At 37.4% G+C, this 22887-nt stretch overlaps 3 protein-coding genes across 3 annotated transcripts; 2 read left to right on the top strand and 1 right to left on the bottom strand.

Annotated features, from left to right (window-relative positions):
* Positions 1 to 1783: 1783 nt before the first annotated feature.
* Positions 1784 to 4513, top strand: LOC113323311 (reactive oxygen species modulator 1-like). The gene is made up of 3 exons (XM_026571596.1): positions 1784 to 1963; positions 2369 to 2406; positions 4151 to 4513. The coding sequence occupies exons 1-3, from the start codon at positions 1891 to 1893 to the stop codon at positions 4262 to 4264; spliced, it is 225 nt and encodes a 74-aa protein (XP_026427381.1). The 5' UTR covers positions 1784 to 1890; the 3' UTR covers positions 4265 to 4513.
* Positions 4450 to 8115, top strand: LOC113323310 (cation/H(+) antiporter 15-like). The gene is given in 6 exon segments (XM_026571595.1): positions 4450 to 4523; positions 4610 to 4759; positions 4991 to 5268; positions 5420 to 6023; positions 6026 to 6477; positions 6549 to 8115. Coding segments are annotated over 4 exon segments (2640 nt in total). The 5' UTR covers positions 4450 to 4523; positions 4610 to 4759; positions 4991 to 5055; the 3' UTR covers positions 7920 to 8115.
* Positions 8116 to 9510: 1395 nt separating this feature from the next.
* On the bottom strand, positions 9511 to 17169 carry LOC113321769 (DExH-box ATP-dependent RNA helicase DExH9-like). Its single transcript, XM_026569681.1, has 12 exons — positions 16566 to 17169; positions 15907 to 16464; positions 15564 to 15668; positions 14683 to 14793; positions 13885 to 14135; positions 12770 to 12893; positions 12396 to 12678; positions 12151 to 12305; positions 11761 to 11907; positions 11449 to 11681; positions 10774 to 11038; positions 9511 to 10136 (listed from the first exon to the last, which is right to left on the bottom strand). Exons 1-12 carry the CDS (start codon positions 17031 to 17033, stop codon positions 9858 to 9860), a joined length of 2979 nt encoding a protein of 992 aa, XP_026425466.1. The 5' UTR covers positions 17034 to 17169; the 3' UTR covers positions 9511 to 9857.
* Between the last annotated feature and the right edge of the window lie 5718 nt (positions 17170 to 22887).

Raw genomic sequence — 22887 nt, 5'->3', positions numbered from 1 at the left:
CTCTGTCCATAGACGATCACGTAAGATACCAGACTTATAGGTTGATATTTAAAAGATTGTGGTGTAGTTGGGTACCCTCATCTTTTCACCAAAGTTGTGTAAAACAAATAATATATACTTCCTTGAAACTTTGATCATAAATGAGTGATCAAGTCTCCGATACTAGAGATACATAAGTATACTTTGTATGATATGTTTTCAATATAATCGACTTGAAAGAATCGTCGATAGAAATAGAAAAAAGTCAAGTTTGTATTACTAACCTCGAACAAAAGGATGATGTGTACGTTGATGCCACATGTCTTTAGGTTCTTATGAGTAACACGATCTTGTCTCAACACTTTTAATGTTCCTAGTCTAACCTAACAAAGTAGACTCCAGCATTTAATCAAGCAGCTTCGAGTTTTGGAGCTAAAATATGACAACAAAACTTAACAAATCAATGCTTGGTGGGTTCAACCGAGCAACACTTCGAGTTTTGGAGCTAAAATTAATTGGACCCTTAGATAACCATTTTCAATTTCAAATATAAACTAACAAGTTTTGCCAAATTAACATTAGATACCAATTTATATTGTGCATATGCATTTGGCACCCGTTCCATTGAGCTTACCCGACCACCTGACTTTTTGCTGGTGGATACCCGACCTGTGCGTCAATGAATTAAACACGTGTACTATCTTTATAATTTAATGAATATTGGATTGGATTTGAGTGATGGTTTAAAAACCCACTGGACATCAACACCCATTAGATTTATTAAGATTAAAGATGTCAATACAAATATATACAAGAGATACGTAAAATAGCTTAATTAATATCAAATAATATTCATAAACAGACATCCAAATGCAGCCAGTACTGAGCTTTCATAAACCACATAATACATTGTCAATTGTCAATGGAACAGTTCACTTTATTACAATCATTGCAAATCCCTGACGAACACTATCTCAAGGCAAATACTGATATTATTCCACAATATTGGCCAACACCTTATGAACATGCATTACTCGGATCTAAAAGGAGAATAACAATCATAACAAAACTATGAAACCGGAAACTCGTGTGACTTTTATTTTTCATGATTTAATATGAAACTTGAAACCTATTAGATCTGGTAATATCTTATCCGCCCATCCACCGATCAAAGGGACGCAGATGTCAAACTTGCAATTCGTCGAGTATTGAACTCGATGCGGATGGGGCCGAACCAAACAGATCTGGACGATGCTCACCTCTAAACTTTCTAGCTAACGAGAAACCGATATCTATAACTAATAGCCAACTGGGGCTATCTCAATTGGATATGGTCGAACTCTCAAGTTGTTAGGTCAGAGGTTCGAATCCCGCCGCGGATCCTGTCAAAAAAAAAAGAAAGTTTCATATAGGGAATTGAAATCCATAAAATACCACTTTTCATATTTGTTACCAAAATCTATTGAGAGTTTCTTTCAAACTCCCCCACGACTAACAGGGTTTTTTAGGGAGTTTGGGAGACTCTTCTAAGCTCTCCCACGACTAACAGAGATTTCGAGAGACTCCTTTGAACTCCCCCACGAATAACAGGAAAAAACCAAACTACACCAAATTCCCCCAACTCCCTTGAGGACTAACATCGTGTAAAATTTTGTTTTCCTCCTCGTAGCAAAGGGCCAAAGGCCTTTAGTTAGTGGACCACTTTAGGGGAGAGAGCCCATTTGAGTTCGTGTGTTAGCCGCTTAGCCTCAGCAAAGTCCAAATAGTTCATAGTTGGTATCTGTAACGTGAAGTCAAGGAAAAGATCGTAGCTATTACACTGTATATAATTTTTCTTTTTTTAAGAGAAAAGAAAATAAAAAAAAACGCCAGCAGAATCAGATTTAAGAAACCAGAAAGAGAAAAGAAGAGATGGCGAGAGATGGTTGCCTAACTCGTGTTGCAACTGGTGTTGCTGTAGGAGGTGCTGTCGGTGGCGCTGTTGGTAATTTCATGTTAACTTTCTTTATACTCATAAAACCCTAAACCCTAAATCTCTTAATTCATATGGTTTTTTTTGTATCTTGAAGTTCTCTTACCTTATTAATCTTTGTTCCTGTTAATTTTTTTGTTTGAGACTTTTCTTTTTGTTCATATAGAATCTGTAACAAGAGATCTTTCCTCCAATATTTTTATAGCAGAAGGGGGAAAGAGCGGGTTTAATTATATACCCAATCACCAAGAGTGATAATGTGACTCAGAAATCTTCTTTAACAAGCACTAAATTTGCAGTATTCTGCTTTCTTCGATTTATACTTGGTATGGATTTATGTGGGACGTTTGAGCCTGATTTGGTCTTTTTTTTTTTTTTTTTTTTTTTTTTTTTTTTTTTTTTTTTTTTTTTTTGCAGGAGCTGTTTATGGAACTTATGAAGCTATAAGATACAAGGTGCAGATTCCGAACTTGCTTTTGACTTTATTGTTTTTGACAGCTGATGCATATTCTTTTCTGGCTATTTATCTTTCTTCATGCTGCTGATGATTATGTTTCTCAAGTAAAATGATGCACATATTTATACTTGTGGATGATTCCACCAAAAGAAAGTATCCATATAACTAAATCTAGGGAATATTTAGGTACTAGACTCTAAGTGGATATCTAATAAACCCGAAATAGTAAAATTATGTTTTTTTCGATAAGTAGTTCACTAAAAACAGCATGCCACTATTCTGGATGTAGTTGACCTTGGTTGAAGCTAACATCCAACTGCCTTATTTGTTGGTTCTTCTTTGTGCTTTCTTTTATTATGCGGTTTGACACTTATTGTTTATTGCAATTGAAATGCGCTGCTGCTCATCTAATTTTTAAATCTACTTGATATGGTTGTGTTATTTTCACTGTAAATAAAATTGTCATGTTAGCAGTGGACTGATAATAGATGATGCTTTAGGCCTTCTCTATCTAGAAATTATCCACCTTATTCGAAGCATTAGGAGATGGACTACAAAATGCATAGTTTATATCATAACTACCCATTAGGAGATATGTTTGACTATGATAACATCCATAAAGTCGATGAAGGGAACGTTCCTGTTTGGATAAGTTTTTGGTCTTCTTAGACAATAAGTTATCGTAAATGGTTGTAGTCATGGACTGCAGCTTCACGATGCTGTTGTATGTGTTAAAAGGGCTGCTGTCCCGAAAATGAAATCCCTTTATACTATTACTAGTCCAAACCCTCTTGTTACCCAAGAAAATAAATATTATTAGAAATTGGTGTCAGACATTAAGTTAGTTTAGCATTGGAACCGGTAGTGTTGTGGGATTGATTGCGGTATTTGAAGGGGTTGTGGATCATCATATCTGACACTTTTTCCTCTCACCAATACTGATATACATTCTGTGCATCTGTTCCATGCATATCTCTGATAACATTTGGAGGGTAAACAAAAGGTTTCTTCCTTCATCAGTGAAATTGTGATAAATTTTTTTTTGTGAATTCATATATGCTATTTTTCTTCTGTCATTGAACATTTGGCCTTAACTCTAGTTCTCGTGATGATGCCTTATTTTGCTGAAGAATTACTGCAAAAATAGTTAGCTGTGTTGCAACAATACGGATACGGTATCGGATACAAGATACCAATACGCTACTATGATACACCAACTTGAAAAACTAAAATACGGCGATACGGCATATCAGTAGTTTAACATAAATATATTATATATAAGATAGAAACTTAACAAAATACATACATGTATGATTAACCTCACTGGAGAGAAAAAGTCTGGATAACAAGGAAGAAAGTCTAGAGCAAGATCAGTGGACAGATTTGGAACTAATATTTTGTCACTATAGTTAAAACTTCTCATAGAATCTAGTAAAATACCTAATTTTCTAACATTAAGGTATTAAGATCTAATAGTTAGTCAAAGTTTTCTAACTGAGTTGTATCTTGAAGTATTGGAAGTATTAGTACGCGTATCCGTGTAAATACATATCGGTAGGGCTGAATCTTTTTTTAGGTTTGTCGGTGTAACACAGCAAATTAGCCATTATTCTATTCTTGTCAGTTGAAGTTCCATTAGGTTAATTCAGCATAAGAATTCCATTGTATTGCATCATTATAGAAGCCATATTGGAGAACTTTTTACATTTGAGTACTCATTGTTGTTCTGAAACAACATGTAGGTGCCTGGACTATTGAAGATTAGGTACATTGGGCAAACAACACTGGGGAGCGCAGCTATTTTCGGGTTGTTCTTAGGAGCTGGGAGCTTAATACACTGCGGCAAATCCTACTGAAGGCACACCCTTATTTTGTTGCTGAATTATATGTCGAAATAAGTTTTACTTTGTTGAAGAGAGAATGTTAGCAGTGTCAGAAGAATCATTTCCTACTTGCCAGATTTCGTAATATTAGCAGTAAAATGTAAGAGAACATTTTTGTTCCTGTTCAACTGTGCCTTTTTATTGTTCTTCCTTTAAAGTAAGAATTAATTTTCTGGTGTAACTTAGTCAGTCATTTGTATTTTCATGGATGCACCTCCTCTATCTCTTGCTGGTGAGCTTTCTTCCTTGGCATTTCTCCAAAAGTGTCAGACTCTTTTATGGTCAATATTTTCACTAACTCGGTTCCTACTCTGGCAGAATTTATGCAAGTTTTGTGGTAAGGATGACGAAGATGATAATCTTATGTTTTTCCACTGGGAATATTCAAGAGTTCAGCTGTATTTATGCATTTTTTGCAGCAAGGATGACTTTATTACCAATGATCAAATGCAGATCATGTTATATGGGGTGGGTAAAAACATTTTGTGGATAGGAATACTCCTACAGTTTAGGGAATGCTAAAATTAAACTATGGTAGAAATTGTGACACCGGGTTTGGTTGTTGAAATCCCGTAGAAAAACAGTTTCGACTTTTCTAATTATACGCAAAAGTCACTAAACGTTTATGTTCTTCAATGTTCTTCAAAAATCTGTAAGATCCGTTATTCAGTCAGCTGAAGGCTTAGTTGTTTATTATAGGGATGCCCGGAAAAACATAGATTGAGCAAATAAGATTTCTGCTGGTGGTAAAAGTAAAGAAAGACATGAGTACCAATAATTCCAGTAACAAAAATGCGTCAGTTGTATGTTATTCACCAAGCTTGATCACAACAAATGGAATATGGCAGGGTGATGATCCACTGGATTATTCTCTCCCTCTATTCATTTTGCAGCTCACCCTCATTGTCACCTCGACTCGTATCCTTGTGTTCATTCTCAAACCCTTTCGCCAACCTAGGGTCATCGCGGAGATCCTTGTAAGATTATTTTCTGTGTTTTACAAAGTTAATTTGTATTTTGAATTTCCATTTATTCTTCTGCATCTGCACAGCCATAAAGTCGGTAAAACGGAGATTTACCTAGGTTCTTAAAAATGACTTGTAATTCCTTTTGTAATTGCTTGTACAGGGTGGCGTGCTCTTAGGCCCATCGGTGCTGGGAAGAATTACTGAATTTGCCGAAAAGGTTTTTCCTCTTAGAAGTGTAATGGTATTAGAAACAATGGCAAACGTAGGTCTCCTCTATTTCTTGTTTTTAGTGGGTGTGGAGATGGATCTATCTGTGATTAGACGCACTGGTAGAAAGGCTTTAATCATTGCTCTGGCTGGGATGGCTTTACCATTTGCCATAGGAGCTTCATCTGCATTTTTAATACCTGGTCCTGGTCCACAAAAAGGTCCAGATGGTAAAGACATAAAAGACAGTAAAGACGTAAATAAATGGACCTACTTTCTTTTCTTGGGTGTGGCGCTTTCAGTTACAGCTTTCCCGGTTTTAGCTAGAATTCTTGCAGAACTAAAACTTCTGAATACAGAACTTGGTAGAATAGCTATGTCATCTGCCATAGTTAATGATATGTGTGCTTGGATATTATTAGCTGTGGCTATAGCTCTTGCAGAAAGTGGTGGGAGTGAAGCTTCCGCCAGCAGTTGGGCTTCTTATGCTTCGTTGTTCGTTGTGCTCTCAAGTGTTGCCTTTGTGGCTTTCTGTATTTTGGTAATCAGGCCAGTGATCGGTGGATTATAAGAAGAACACCCGAAGGAGAAAATTTTAATGATTTCTATATTTGTCTCATACTAACGGGAGTTATGGTATGTGGGTTTATAACCGATTCAATCGGAACTCACTCAATTTTTGGTGCATTTGTGTTTGGATTGGTGATACCAAATGGGCAACTAGGTACTGTACTGATTGAAAAACTGGAGGACTTTGTGTCCGGTTTGTTGTTGCCCTTGTTTTTTGCTATAAGTGGGTTGAGGACTGATGTAACAAAAATGAGGAGTCCAAGTGAATGGGGAATGCTGTTGCTGGTTATAATTTTGTGTAGTCTGGCAAAAATATTTGGAACTTTTTTGATAGCACTGTTCTACCAGATGCCATTTAGAGAAGGAATTGCTCTTGGATTGCTCATGAACACTAAAGGTCTTATTGAGATGATCGTGCTGAATGTTGGGAGAGACCAGAAGGTATACACTGATCCGACAAGTAATTCAAAACCTTACTTCATTTCATTTTTCTAAATTCATTTCTTTTCTAGGTACTGGATGACCAAGCCTTTGCAATCATGGTAATCGTAGCTGTAATTACGACTGCCATTATAACTCCAACTGTAACCGCAGTGTACAGACCGGCAAGACGTTTCGTTCCATACAAGCGCAGAACAATACAGAAATCCAAACCAGATGCTGAATTCCGGATATTGGCCTGCCTCCACACGCCCCGTAACGTCCCAACTATCATTAACCTTCTGGAAACCTCTTACCCAACCAAAAAGTCCCCAATCTTTCTTTACGCCCTCCAACTCGTTGAACTCACAGGCCGTGCTTCTGCCATGCTCATCGTTCATAACACTCGCAAATCCGGACGACCTGCTCTGAACAGAACTCAAGCCCAATCTGATCACATCGTAAGTGCCTTTGAAAATTACGAACAACATTCAGGAGCTGTCTCAGTTCAACCCCTCACTGCCATTTCTCCTTACTCGACCATGCACGAAGACATATGTAATCTTGCCGAGGACAAAAGGGTTGCACTGATCATTGTTCCTTTTCACAAACAACAAACCATTGATGGAGGAATGGAAGCAACAAATCCAGCTTTTAGAACTGTCAATCAGAATGTACTGGCAAATGCTCCCTGTTCTGTTGGAATCCTTGTAGATCGGGGATTAGGTGCCACAGCAAGAGCTGCTAGTTCCCACGTTACCCACAATGTCGTCGTTCTGTTTTTTGGTGGCCCTGACGATAGAGAGGCATTGGCTTATGCTTCGAGAATGTCAGAGAACCCTACTGTTAATCTGACAGTCATCCGGTTCCTTCCTGGAGAAGAAGCAAGAGGGTGGCAACAGGAGAATGAATCCAAGGATAATGGAATGAATGTTGTTACTGATAATGACAGGGAGAGACAGATCGATGATGATGTTATTACTGACTTCAGAATGAAAACGGCTAACGATGAATCAGTTGTATATATGGAGAAAGCCACCAACGACGGAGAAGAGACAGTGTCGACTATTAGATCTCTGGATAATATCCACGACCTCTATATAGTTGGAAGGGGACAGGGGATGGTATCACCACTTACTGCTGGACTTACAGATTGGAGTGAGTGCCCGGAGTTGGGACCAATTGGAGACCTACTTGCTTCGTCAGATTTTGCTGTAACAGTGTCAGTCTTGGTGGTGCAGCAATATGTTGGAATGGGTCTTCAAGGTGATGGAGTAGCAACACCTGATAGCCCTGCACAGCAACAGCCTGACCAACAATTCGACCTACACCAACAAAGAGGAGCAAACAACAATTATAACAACCAAGGCATGCAGTCATGGCAGCAAGTAAATCTTCGTTGGGTTTATGCAAATTCTGGAACGGGGTCAGCCGTTCGTTCCTTTTACAGCAATATATTGTAGTAGCGTGGCTTACAAGGACTTGTGATGCATTTAATTTAGAGTATTGCTTGAGGAAAAAAAAACCGTTAGCCCGAATTGATTATTTAGTCTCAAACCCATTCAACTAGGTATAAACTCATTTGTTTGTTTAAAATATGAACTTTGGGACAACATATTTTAACTTTGCAAATTTTATATATTTGGAAAGCTCTTTGCGAAATCTATACAAACATATCTATATGACTATAAATTATCCCATCTAACTAATATATTGAAACGGGGTATTTTTTTTGGTCAAAAAATGACAAAATAGTTTGGTGTAACCCTCATATTACTAATATGACCTTCAATATCAACTACCACTTCACTTATATTTAAGGGTATAAAAAACGCACGTTAAATCAATATTTACATATTCAACCTTACAATTTACATATTCACAGAAATATCATTGTTTTAAATAGATCAAAAAATTTAAAAGTTTGATATCTTTTAAAATACACACCGGATATTTTGTAAAATTAACATATTTAGAAAGCTCTTTGAATTATCCAAGTAATAAGTACAAATAAGAATATTTATTTTACGAAAAATATGTCATTGTTATCAAATTTGGTGTTATTAAAAGAGTAAAATTCAAACATGTGCTTCGCACATGTGGTTTAACTAGTGTGCATAAATTGTTCATAAGTTTATGTTGTCATTTTTTCACATGTGCACCAGTTTGTACACACCTACAAAACATGCATGAAATCGATCATTCAGACCCACACTCAGACCTATTTCTTCATGGAAATACAATGGTGCACCAATGTGTACACACAAACAAACATGCATGGAACCAATCATTTAGACCAATACATACGTGCTCTTTCATGGAAAATTCACTGGTACACCAATATGTACACACCTATAAAACATGTATGAAAATCAATACTTCATACCCACACACCGACCTACTTTTTCATGTAAAATTCACTAGTGCACCAATATGTACACACCTACAAAAAAATGCATGAAAACTGATCATTCATACCCACACAGTACACACCTATAAAATATACATGGAAGTCACTTACGATCATTCTATGTTGACAAAGCATCAAGTCCAGATTATGTGGACGGACTAGCTTTATGGGAAGTTGTCAAGTGGATTGAGCAGCTGAAGAGGAGAGTAGGATTCATGAACAAAAATACAATGCACAATAGCACACCTGAAAAGATTAAAATTTCTTCTCTCCATTCTTGCCATGAAGTGAACTCAACAAATTAGCAACTCAAATCGAATTAAAATGGAGGATAAACTTATTGATGAATCTTCAATTTTTGTTTATGTAGATGCTGAAAAGGAGAATAAACTTATTGATGAATCTTCAATTTTTGTTTATGTAGATGACCCTTCTTCGTCCATTCAAAACAAGTCTTCGATAACAAAAGTCATTTGTTGTAGATTCAGGTCTTGATATGATACAAGATAAATCAGGAATTTTTTTTTGAAAATATTACTGTTACAGCTTTCGTTCATTTTTATTGACACATTAACCAGATAATTTAACGGGCTATGAACTTGATCCTCACCTGCCAGATCTAACTTATAATTAAGTATCTGATAGCAAAACAAAATCGGGATATTATTTTAAGCAATTAAAACAAAGACGATATTTCCAAAGAATCTGTTATACTACAATAAATAACGGTACAACCAACTGACCTCATCTCAGGACCAAAATTTGATTGATGAAGTTACATGAAGACAGTTAACAAGAACCATGAGCATATTTTATATAAATGGAAGAATTTAAGATAGTTACGGATACAGTATAACTAGCTCCCACTTCAGCTCCTGCTGAGCGGACCCATGAGCATCTTCAAGTCTGACTGCAATTCCTTCCTGCAGAAACCCTTCGTTTTGATCCTCATGAAGAATTTCACCAAGTATGTCAAAAAAATTCAGGAGACCTATAAATATAGAGATGCTGCAAAGACAATATCCCTTTTAATTTTGGCAACAGCTTCTTGAAACTTTGCTTCAAGTTGAGTTTCACCAATAGACTTTGCTGCCTCTGTTAGCTGCTGCAGAACTTCTTCCAGTCTCCTAATAGCCCTGATCAGACTACCCTCAAAAACCTGCGTGATTTCCATAATTTCATAGAATTTGGCCCCCTTTGCCCATGCATATACAACCTCCATAATATCAGATCTGAAGGAATTTACGAAACCTTCTACGTCTATTGGAACCTGTTGTAAAAAGAGGTAGATACAACATAAGAAGATTTTTTTTTAAATTCGCTTTTAGTAAGTGAAAAGTGGAAGTGCACAAACTTCAGTCACAAAATCAAATAAGCGATCTTTCACATAGACAATAAAGCTGAAAACTCTCCCTCAGGAGGGTGTGTTACGCACCAATCGCATTACCTAGTTCTTAGGAGACTCGACTCGTCACAAGTGTTATATGCAAAGATATATAAATTGATAGTATAAACTTAGACTAATTACCCTGATGATTTTGGCCGTCTATTACAGATGGTCATTACAATCTGATCAAAGTACCCCCAAGTAACATTTGAAAATTTGAGGATTGTCAGTCATATAGGAAGTGCATATCATATCTTGTTAAACCAGTACCTTCTTCCCTTACACACCGGTGACTAATTTATTACGGCAGGTCCTATAGGTCAATGATCAATAGGATCAGACAATCAACTCCGTTAGCATCAACCTAACCTAGATATATTTTAAAACCTCGACATGATGGCTAACTGTATACCAATGAGAACCCCCTCCTAAGGTGGTTGCCATCTCAACAGAAACCAATGCACGTACATTGGAAGTTTATATAATACAAGGAAAATAAAGTATACAGTTCGATACATACTCTATTATCAAGCTGAACTGTAGCAACCCTTTTTGCTGTCTCTTGCAGCTGAGTAAAGAGCAGGTCAAGCCCTTCCCTGGGTTTCTGGGCATCCTGAATTTTTTCCTGCCACACAAAACATGACAACAAAGAAATCATCTCCTCAACAGTAGCATCCTTCAACACACCATTAAACATGAGCTCTGTCAGCGTCAGCTCATCAGCACTGGTGATCTCACAAGCAACCTTCCCCTTCAACTCCACGACACCATCTCTTGTAACATACCTACAGAAAAAGGGTATGGCCATAAGTATACATATCAAAGATTTAAGGTGGAAAAGATATTAAATGCTCTGGAATATATTTTAGCATATCCTAGTGCTTAAATCAAAAAGAAAAAAGGCAAACAGAAATGTAACTCACTGGTCCACAAGAATTATCTTTCAAAGTTAACTAAAATACTTACTCAACAGTATTTAAAATAGCTGAAAGATAACAATGCAACTGAAAGTATAATAGCTCAAATGACAGTCAGGCAGATGGTTATGTATGAAACAGTTGGAACAAGTTTAACAATTGAGATGAAACTTTGCTTCAAAACTTACAGCTAAGAGGCCATCAATGACAACAAAACAACCTTAATTAACTTTTTTAAAATGTACAAATGCTAGTAGAATGTAGAGAAGTGTGCTCACCCCAGCTTCCGAAGGACCCGCTTCCGTGCCTTGAGTTCATCTTTAAAGGCTAACGCTGTAGAAGTATGCAAAGTTTTCCTGATTAACTTGATTTTTGCTTGCAACTCATTCTTCAAGTGTAAGACCTTCAACTTTTCTTTAATAAGCGGAGACTTTGCAACTCCATGCTTGCTGAATAACCTCTCTAGAGCCTCTATCCGATTGACATTCTTCTTGTAATCTTTATGCTGGACCTGTAGCGTATACAAGAGGTTGTGATGATAACCAAAATAAAAGAAACACGATTTATAACGCAAAGCAGCTTTTTTTTACCTTCATGTCCCCTTCCGGATCCAGCAAACGAATTTCTTCAGAAACTCTGGACAGAACTTCAGAAACCCTCTTCAAAGTATTTTCTCGAGCTTCCAAAGGCAAAAGATCTTTTGGTATGATTACAACGGGACTGCCTAACCCATCAATCTGCTAGATGAAATGAACAAGATAAGAATCTAAAGTTACCCAATAACAATAAAGCTGATTAAGAAAACAGGAAATGAAGCACTAATGTGTACTATTCCCTGTGCATAAATAAGTCCTATATTTGTGAAAACACTGAAAATCCTCGTATACAAAAAGATTGAGAAAACACCAAATGAGGACAGTCAAATGAAATAAAATAAATAAATACACATATATATATATGCCCATGAGAGGGAACTGTGCCTGTGAGATAGGTATGGCAACCACGACTGGCTCTCCCTGCTCTTCCAACGGCACAATCTTAACTGATTTTTTCCCATCTCCATCCTTGCTAACAACACATCTTGTAAGAACATCTACTTTGTAGTTTGCATCCTCAGGTTTCCTCCTAGAATCATCTGAAAAAAAAAAAAAAAAAAAAAGAGATTTACTTAGTAACAAGAAACACAAAAAAGTTATATTGGAGGCAAGCATATAAGCTCTCTTACCTTCAGAAAGGCCTCTCACCCTTTCGAAGTTGATTATCACCCCCCAGGAAACATGGTTCTCAATGGAGAAAGATGGGTTCTTATTATCACCTCTCATACATTGGATACAAACAAGTCTGCCAGGCTGTAAAAAAGGTAAACAGTATTTAGGACAGCAGACGATATCATGAATATCCTTCTTCCGTTTATGGTACTGCTCTAAAAGATTGTAGTAATCCTTCACACTCTCCTCTTCAGCAATTATAATTGAATCTCTCTCTTCTTCTAGTTTCTTCGCTTGTCTCTGAAAAGAGGAAAACCTTGCCAGTATTAATGCAACTGTTACCCCTAAGCAGAAAGATAACCACTTACACATCTATGCCAAAGTCACTGACCTCCAAATCAGGAATTGCTCGGTCCGATTGAAATTGATAAAATGAATTTCGAAGTAGATTCTGGGGATCGCCATCTTCAGACCGCATTTGGTTCAAAAGCATATTGTAACTGAGATGGAAGGCACTGTACAATAGAAACGTGTTCAGATCTAAGACACGTGGTTTAGAATTACGAATACATAAGACAAGTGATGTAGAATTATGAATAACTGTGAACCACGTTATAACTGTGAATCATTGAACGGCAATAACAAACTTTTTTGGAGGTAGATGCAGAGAAAGGAAACTTTGACAACAGACCCTTTCTTTATTTAATGAATTAAAATTAAATATGCATCCATTTTTAGGTTTGGACATCTCCAACGGAGACCTCCGGAGGCACCAGCGCGCACTGGTATCATAAGCAGCATCGTAAACACAGAAAGGCAGAGGTCGCCCAGAATAACATGGGAGGAGGCAGTGAAAAGAGACTTAAAGGAATGGAATGTGTCCAAAGAGCTGGCTTCAGACAGAATAGCGTGGAAATTAGCGATCCACGTACCAGAATTATGACCCAGGGAGTTCGGTTAACATATGTTTAGGATAGCATTTAGAGGCTAGGACTCTGTTTAGCAACTCGGGATCAAGGACCTGGAGCTGAGGACTATGGCCCTAGAATTTGTTAGTATATTTAGTTTATGGATTACTACTAGAATTTTTGGTGGCATTACTTTTTTGCTTCAGTTTATTTTTCCTTTACGATTCTGGTAACTTCTCATTTTTAGCCTACCCCAACTTGTATGGGACTAAAGGCTTGGTTGTTGTTGTATTCATCCATCTTTAGATAAGTAAAAAACTATTTGGACATCATATAGATCTTTGCCATCTATTATGCAAAGAGAGCATATCATGTAGTTTTGGCAATAAAATCAGACGAACTCTCCTCGTTTTCAACAAAGAAAATAGCAAACAAACAAACAAACAAAAAGCGGATAGAACATAAGTGAGTTCATACACACTCTTAATTCCCTTAACCCAAAATCACTAAAGTACTAATCAACCAACTCCAAATACTAGAGAACGAGAGTGACAGATGCAAATAATTTTCCTATTAAAGAAGCTACTGAAATGCATACCTGTTTAAACAATCTGCACTCCCCTTCAGCATCATTTTTGCTGTTGATGGTTCCAGCTTCTCATCAACCATGAGAATACATATCCCACGCTCGTCAATTCCACGACGACCAGCACGACCACTCATCTGTATATACTCTCCACTGGTTATCCATCTAAACTTATCCCCGTCAAACTTGCGCACATTCGTAAACACCACAGTTTTTGCAGGCATGTTTAGTCCTATGCTGAAAGTTTCGGTTGCAAACAAACACTACACACAAATAAAATATATACATAAATCAGCAACAGTTCCCACCAGAAGAATGAATCAAGTAAACATAACTGGCAAAATATAAGTGATAGGCTAATTGCCAAACTGTAACCCCGTAGGCACTACTTCCTGTGGTTTTCTAGTATCCCAAAGATAAGGAAAATTTCAAGGATTTGAATCATGCTATTTGTGTTTAATATCGGAGCGGAAGCTTGCCTCAAGAATACTCTATGTCCAACAAGAACTGATCGAATAAATCAGAAATAAATTGTCGAGAAAAGATCAAGTCGAGCAGGGATTTATAAGGTAGATATTCAGACAAAGACGACATGTCCTTAACTAGACAACAAAGACAGATGAATGACGAATAGCGGTAACATTTTTTTAGAGAAGGTATAAATCTATCCTTTGTGGACATATGAAGCCTCTCACATCTGTCGAAGTAATTCAGAAGTTCCACATCCAAATCTAGTAGTCTGAGTAAAACTTAAAACAGCCAGAAAAAGTAATCAACAGAATATAGTGTCAGTGTATACAGTTCTCCAACCTTGATGAGACCTTCTTGGAAGAGTATCTCTATTACTTCTTTCAAAATAGGTAACAAGCCAGAATGATGCACACCTATTCCCCGCTTCAGCAAAGGTAACATGTTCGACACCTGTAAAGCCAGAAAAGCGAAGATCATTAATTAACAGGAAAAAAAAAATGAGAAGCCAGAACAATCAGGTGTGAAGGGTAGAAAGAGGTGAATATAAAATAATAAGTAGATAATCATAATCTAACTCATTCGCCATCACATTTAACAGATGTCAGGAACATACATTATACTCTGACCAAAAAAACAAAGAACACCATCAATGCAGGCCTTATATCGAAGCCCTCGTTAGTGCCTATTGGGTTTGAACTAGGTGGCACCCCAACCGCTAGTAGCTAAAGGGGGTCTCTTGTTGTTGTAGCTAGGTATTCAAGGGTGTGGGAAAGAAGAGACATCTCTTTTGGGCTTCATACTTATTTGTTTTCCTCGCAGTGCGCTAAAGATGACTCAATATATACCATTGATGTCAATGAATATCTAATCATATTATGACTAAGCAACTCCCAGCGGGAGCAGATCCCAGTCGCATCAAATGACATTTCACTGGAAATACGTTTTCTTAACCATGAGCATAAGCTCAATCAGCTTTATCTTAAAAGGCAGTGCTTCGGCTCTGAAAGGTGACAATATTTTGAAATGGTCGCATATGTTTATTGATATGTGTGTATGGAGAACGGGAAAACTCAATAGTAATATTAGATGTCAATTTAACCAAGAGTTTCAAAGTGTGGTTGCACTATATTGCATGGATCTAAATGCCATGCATTCTGAAACAATATTCCAAGTTTCCAACACAGAATGAGAGAGATATAAAAGATGAAGAAATGCGTTGCCTGAGGAAGTTTTTTATCATCATCTGACAGTAAGTCCATTGCATTCCAGAAAATCTCTTCTATATTCGCTTTCTCGACATCATCACTCAGATCCATCTTTGCCATCTAAAATACCAAACAGAAACAGAAGATAAACAACCCAGGTTGTAAAGGTTACGTTCAGTCAAAAAGAAAATGCCCCATGAAATCATGACATGATATATCTTGCAAAACCAAGTTAACTTAAGCTGCAATACCTCAACTAGCCTAAACTAATAATCTTTCTCTTAAAAACAACTGGAGGATTACCAAGTAATCAAATCCATATTCTTAGGGAAAAAATTAAAACAAAATGAAAATTTACCATCATGGCGAGAGATTCGCACTCCCTTTTGCTGAAACTGAAAATTATAACAGGATCATACTGCCGTTGAATAATCATCTTCACCAACTTATAGATATCACTCTCTTCACCTGATTTACTAGCCACCAACCCTTTCTGCCATTTTCCATTCTTCTTTTTATTATCTCCTTCGCCAGCTGGAAGAAGTGCATTTAAGCCTTTCTGAAAGCTATCTTCCCGGAATTTACCCTTCTCATCCACGACTAAGTATAAACCTTCCACTCCAGAAGGAAAGATGTAATGTTGAAGTGGTGTAGGACGATAGTCCGTGTAAACAATATGGCATGGTTGTCGGTGAACCTTCGCAACCCAATCCGCAAACTCCTTGGCATTGGGTACTGTTGCAGATAGAAAAACAAAGCGGGAATTTTTAGGTGCCATTACGATACTCTCTTCCCAAACAACACCTCTTTCTCTATCACGCATATAATGAACTTCATCAAATATAACCCAGGCCACTTCCCTCATTATTTCTGATCCTTTATATTGCATACTACGCCAAATTTCAGTTGTCATAACCTAAATAATCAAATTCAAATAAAACATAAATATAGTTTCCCATGTCCTCAAACCTAACAACCATAAAGAGTAACATCAAAGAAAGAAAAAACAAGACTCACCAGACAAGAAGCATTGGGTTCAATTGTTACATCTCCTGTCATAAGGCCAACATCGGAGAATTCTTCTTTAAATTCTCTATACTTTTGATTGCTAAGAGCTTTAATTGGTGAAGTATAAATAACACGTTGTTTATCTCTCAAGGACATAGCAATAGCATATAAAGCTACAACTGTTTTTCCAGCTGAAGTATGAGCTGAAACCATTACAGATTCTCCATTATCCAAACATTTAATAGCTTCAGATTGAAATGGATCTAGAGTAAAAGGATATTCCCTTGCAGGTTTTGTGTTTTTCTTATCAGAATTATTATCTGAACGAGGTTTATATCCTTCGGGATACGATACATCATGGATACAAGCTACTGAATCATCACCACCAATTAGAGATTCCATTTCTTTCTGTTGTTTTTGGCGGCGACTGACTTCTTCAGAAGTATTTCCATCCAGTTTTCTCTTCAAATAGTCCATTGAACGGAAATCCTAGATTTAGTTTTGCTTAGAATTAACGAATAAAATTAATTCCCAACTTCTTCGATTCAGAAGCCGACTACATATGTAGTTCTGGTTGTAGGTTTTCTGTTTTCCTCTGCTACTTCACGCGGCCACCAAGGTTTAGACAGAGAAACCCTAACAGCGTACGGATGGCCATTTGCCCCACCCAAACCCATCCCCGTGGGTACCCGGTCCTATTGGATAGGGTTTTACCCGTACAAACGGGTTTGGGTTTAGGTATGAGTTAGTGAAACGGGGATGGGACGGGAATGGGTTTTACCCGTACAAACGGGTTTGGGTTTAGGTATGAGTAATATCCGAAATTAGTGAAACGGGGATGGGACGGGAATGGGATTCTAGGTCCCGTCCCGTACGTTCCCATTTTAGGATTTTATATTTTTATTAATTATTTATATTATATTTAAACTAAGATATTATATTATATTATAAAAGAAAAAGTAAAAGTATAAAATATCATTAATTATTTATATTATATTTAAACTAAGAAATTATATTATATTATATTATAAAAGAAAAGGTAAAAGTATAAGATATCATTAATTATTTATATTATATTTAAACTAAGAAATTATATTATATTATATTATAAAAGAAAACGTAAAAGTATAAGATATCATTAATTATTTATATTATATTTAAACTAAGAAATTATATTATATTATTTAATTATTGTATTGATTATATTATATTATTTAAGCTTTTTTTATTATATATATTATATTACTTTATGTGTATATTACACAGTGATCCCAAAATGATAACTATATCCACACGAGGTGAATCCGAACAGTCTGAACACCATGTCGAGACAATTCCAAGTTTTCCAATGGATGATGACCATGGTGAAACTGCCGAGGCAAACATTACAGGTGATTGTGATAATGCCGAGGGTGAAATTGCTATAGTTTCAGGGAAGAAAAGATCCATAGTGTGGAACCACTTTGAAAAGAAAAAGATAAAAGGGGAAGACAAAGAAGTTTGCAAATATTGTCATAAACCATTAGGAGTAAAAAGCACAAATGGGACTAAGCATCTACACGCACACATGAAAAAATGTCCTCGACGTAAACAACAATGTTAAATTATTATTATTATTATTGGTTGAACTTAGGTATTGATTATTAAATTAACTCATCATATTTGAGCTTAATGTTATGGGTAACCCGTAAAAAAAATCGCCCCGTACGAGTTTTTCCCATACCCGCCCCGTCCCAGATCAAGCGAGTAATGGGGAGGGTGTGGTTTTTTTTTGAACGGGGCAGTGATTAGGATACAAAATCCCCGCCCCATACGCGCCCCATGACCATCCCTATTAGTCGCGGAAAGAATTTGGAGGGAACAAGAAAGCCTACACTTCTCTCCGCATCAAGAGTCCTGGTAAAATGTAAAATTATTGTATGGACGCCTGCAAAATTGTTACTAGCAGGCCCATTTTGGTTTTAGTACCCAATGTAATATTCTCAGATCTCGGTATCATCTCCGCATGGATCTTGATTCTTGACACCTTGAAACCTTTTGAAACTAAGAGCTCGTTTGGTTGGAAGAATTGGATTTCTGGGAATTCGATTATTGGGATAATCCAATTCCTAGAATTGAATTCTAGTGAATTAAATTGAAATCCAAAAAATTAACGTTTGGTTGAGGTAATCCAATTACTTTTGTTTTTACGCTGGTGTTTTGGGGTAAAAACGGATTCTGTTGTTTTTGGTAAATTTGGGTGTGTTTGATGAGAAACGAATTCAAACCATAAACAAACGTACTGTAGAGTACTTTTAGATTCGAGAGATCAATCTGTAAGACTCTGGTCTAAACCAAGAAATTGTCGTTCCAGATTCAATTCGGTCACAAAGTGAAGTAGAAGGGTTGATCTTAGGGAGGGAAGCGAAGAAGGTGTTTGAGATCAGAATATTGAATCATGAAGGTGTTGATGTTTTACGACTTGTATCAGAATGTGGAACTGGCTTGCATAACGTAAGTTATCAGTTCTTGGTGTTTTTTGGATACTTGTGTCCTTTTCGAAATAGGTTGAAAACCTATTTATACAATTCATTGAGCGCACTCTGATCTCGTATGAAGTGGAGGCAGTTAAGTAGTGGAGAAGTGGGGTCGTGCGAATGGTGGTGAACATCACGTTTCCATTACGAGTGAAGACCGATCACCCTTTCACCCACTATTCTCTTATTGATGTTAATCGTCCGCCCTTTCTTGGCACTTTCTCGTAATGGGCGCGTTGCACGCCGCACTCCGTAAACCACCAGACCAATACCCCAGTGAACATCCCCCTGTTTGTGACATGTTTGATGTCTCGAGTATTTTGTAAGAAAAATATATACAGCAGGCTGCAGAATGAGTCAAATCGTGAGACTCGCAGCTTAGAGCAGCATATAGTGCTTTAGGTCAAATAATAAAATTATTTGTGGAATCAATATTTATAAATCATCGTTTATAATTGATGCACATGAAGCACCGGTTTCAAACAAGCTGCTGAAAATAATCGATGTGCAAGAAGCATCATTGTTTTAGAGCTTGTCCAAATTAGTCGTGAGCTTAATGTCTTAAAAAGAAGCGTGACCGACCATTTTCAGGAGGATGTTACGAGTTGTGCGTGTGTGTCCAAGACTGGCCGATCGGTCCCTATAGGAGAGTGGCGACTGGTAGTCATTCTAAAATCCTACCGGTCGATCTAGGTTATATCTGGACCGGTTAAGCTATCCAAGTTGAGTGGATGAGATGAGTTGTGGCAGTTGATTGCTGTCATTGGATTATGCAAGCAGCGCGATCAACCTCTTTTGTACGATCTTTCGGGGCCACATGGGCAAGCCTTGGCCTGGCCGATCGCTCCTTATGGAAGAGGGATGACCAGTGATCACAACGTCACCCTGTCGGTCATCTAGAATCTGATCTAAACCGTCCGACTAAGCCGGTGAAGTTGGACAGACGAGATGATTTGCGGCAGTTGTGTAACGCCGCTAACTCAAATTAGGGTTTTAAAGTTGTGTGCCCATCCCTCTTTAGGCTGATCGATTTCAAGGCACTGGATATTGGTTTGAGAAGATCGATTGGTCAGATGCAAAGGAGGGCTGCCGGTGATCATGCTGACATCCATTGGGCTGCCTAAAATTGGATCTAGACCATTCAATTTGGCTGGCGAAGATGGACGGATGTGATCGATTTGCGAGAGTAGCACGCTGCCGCAATGCAAATTAGGTTTTCTGAAACAACGCGTTCACCTTTCTTTGAGCAATCGGTTTGACGTGCTTTTGGCTTGCCATGGGCAGGTCGATCAACTAGGGATGGAGCTGGGTCGCTGGTGAACATACCAACACCTCTTTGATCGTTAAAAGGAAGATCTAAACTGTCCAACTAGTCTAGATAAGTTGGGCGGATGTGATGGATTTGAGACCGTTATGGTCAGTTTTAGCTCGTTTGAGCTTCTCTTTCGATAGCGCAATCACCCTAGTTCTGGCTAGCGATTAGGGGTGTTGCGGGTGAACTAAAAGCATTCTGATCGACTGGGGGATAGTGGGGCCGCGGTGGACATCATGGAGGTTGCCTAGTTCCGATGTGAAGAGGCTAAGCTTGTTGAATTGTCTGGCCAAATCGTGTGGCCGTGATTGTTTTAAGACTGACATGGACAATCTAGGCTTATTTTCTTAAGGAATTTAAGCGCGTCGAAGAACTAATTTTTTTCAAGTTAATCAGGTCGAAGTTTGAACTTTGTGAGTTGTCACAAAATCAATTATTTTCAGTGAGTTTCGCAAATCAATACGAAATCACCAACTTATCTCAGAGGGTAGAATGGCTTTGCATGCCTCTAATTGAGTACTTCCACACACATCGTAATCCTGACACTTCGTGAGATTCATGCTACTTGGCTGAGAGCGAACATTAGTCGTCATGTCATGTCAGTATTAAGAGTACAACCGGGGAACATGCATAGAATAAATACTCAGAAATTTACAGAATATTTGAGATTTTTGCTACACGCACCATTCTAGATAAATTTCATATAAATATACGGAAATGCTCAATACATATGTAAGTGAATAGGTTTTAGCACTCATCACTTTTAAATGGCTCAGTATCTTTGCAGAATGACGGCACATTATACAGGGTTTCACAATTTTAGCCATGAACTAAAAACTACCATCAACATTAAATCCCGTGCTTAGTACGTAACAGTGACATTGTTGCGGGGTAAGCACTAGATGGTGACAAATAAAGATAAAACTTATGAGGCAAGGTAGACATATGTTACCATGATGGAGGTCGGCTCAGTATTTGAGCTAAACATGTTTAACGAAGTACCAAAGCACGCAATGATCGTCCTCCTAGCATACGCCAGTTTTCTCCAGGTAGATGAGCATCTAATCGGTTGTGTTAGAGCATAGCTTGGTTTAGCTCACCAAGCGTTGGTATGTCAAGTTTGGTTGTCATATTTTAGTGAATCAAGACTCATGTTAAGAGTCGCTTGATTATGTACTAGATTCAACTTCGTATAAGTTAGCTTGAAAGTATTAGGATATGAGACATTACAAATATTGCGAAGACTTGAAGATGTGAAGAAGCAAGGAGCTACAATGACAATAATCATCCTTCCACTTGAGGTTGGTGATATTTGACTTGAACTATTTTATTCCCTAGCATATCTTTCAAGTCGTGCATATTGAAAACAAAACTGCGAAGCATATTTGAACTCTAGATAGTCATAGTATTAAGGAATACAATACGAGGTTTATTGCTTAACCATTAAAATTTGTAGATAAGACATCTCCATAATCATTTGAATGCTATTGTGATTATGTATAGGTATGAGGTGAGGATTTCATCCTAGGGAACAATGTTTTATATGTGTTTTAAGGAAGTAAGTTCATAAACTTGTTTGTGAACCGAAAAGGAAATTTTCAGGCGTTATTGGTTTTGTTATTCATTGCTTATCTTATGAACAACTAATATGTGTGATTGAGTATAACCGCTCACAACTTGTTTGTGTTTTTGGTAAAACTGTTCACAAAGGCCTGACTTATGTATTGGTATGACTTTTATCAGTGAAACCGATTTTAAGTAATCACCTGAGATGGTATGATCGGGTTTGTGTTTTGTCTGACCAAATTTGGGAAAGTGGAACTGATCCTAGTAAGAGGTATAGTACATCACAAAGGGGAACCGATCCTTGTATGGGGTGCAGCAAGGTTTATAGCAGAAAGGGGAACCGATCCTATGAACATGTGCAACACGTTTTTAGACAAAGGGGAACTGATCCTACGGACATGTGAAACACATATAAGTTAGATACCATATATATGTGGGGAACCGATCCTAGTACCTAGTCAACCGAATTTTGGAAAGCTAGTGTGACTATGTACAGTACTCACATGGAGGTAGAGCCGAAACTTGTTTTGGTAAAACCGTTAAACCTTTTGATTGAATGTTTGTTTGATCAATCACATAATTCTTGAAAGTCAGATGAACCAATTCTAAACTTGTTTGGAAGTGTGGCAAATTGGTTTCAAGGTTGTAAGTGTGAAAGAGAACTTACAAAGTAAGGATGTCGACATACTTTGAACACGTGATGTGAATGTTTATTTATGTAATTGTTCAAAGTTATTCCTTAATAGCTAAAGAAAATCCCAGGATCGAAACATAAGTAAGTTAAGAATCTTTTAATTAAGGTTATTAATTTCATTTTGTAGGGAAATATAAGAATTAGTAATGTGCATTTACTAGTTAGATTTTCCGAGAGATTTCGATCATTATTTTTGGACAGAGCATTTCCAGGAATTATGGAAACCGAATTTGTGCTTTAATG

The sequence above is a fragment of the Papaver somniferum genome, chromosome 11 (genome assembly GCF_003573695.1).
Source record: "Papaver somniferum cultivar HN1 chromosome 11, ASM357369v1, whole genome shotgun sequence".
Lineage (NCBI taxonomy): Eukaryota > Viridiplantae > Streptophyta > Magnoliopsida > Ranunculales > Papaveraceae > Papaver > Papaver somniferum.
This window is presented reverse-complemented; position numbering and strand designations above follow the sequence as displayed.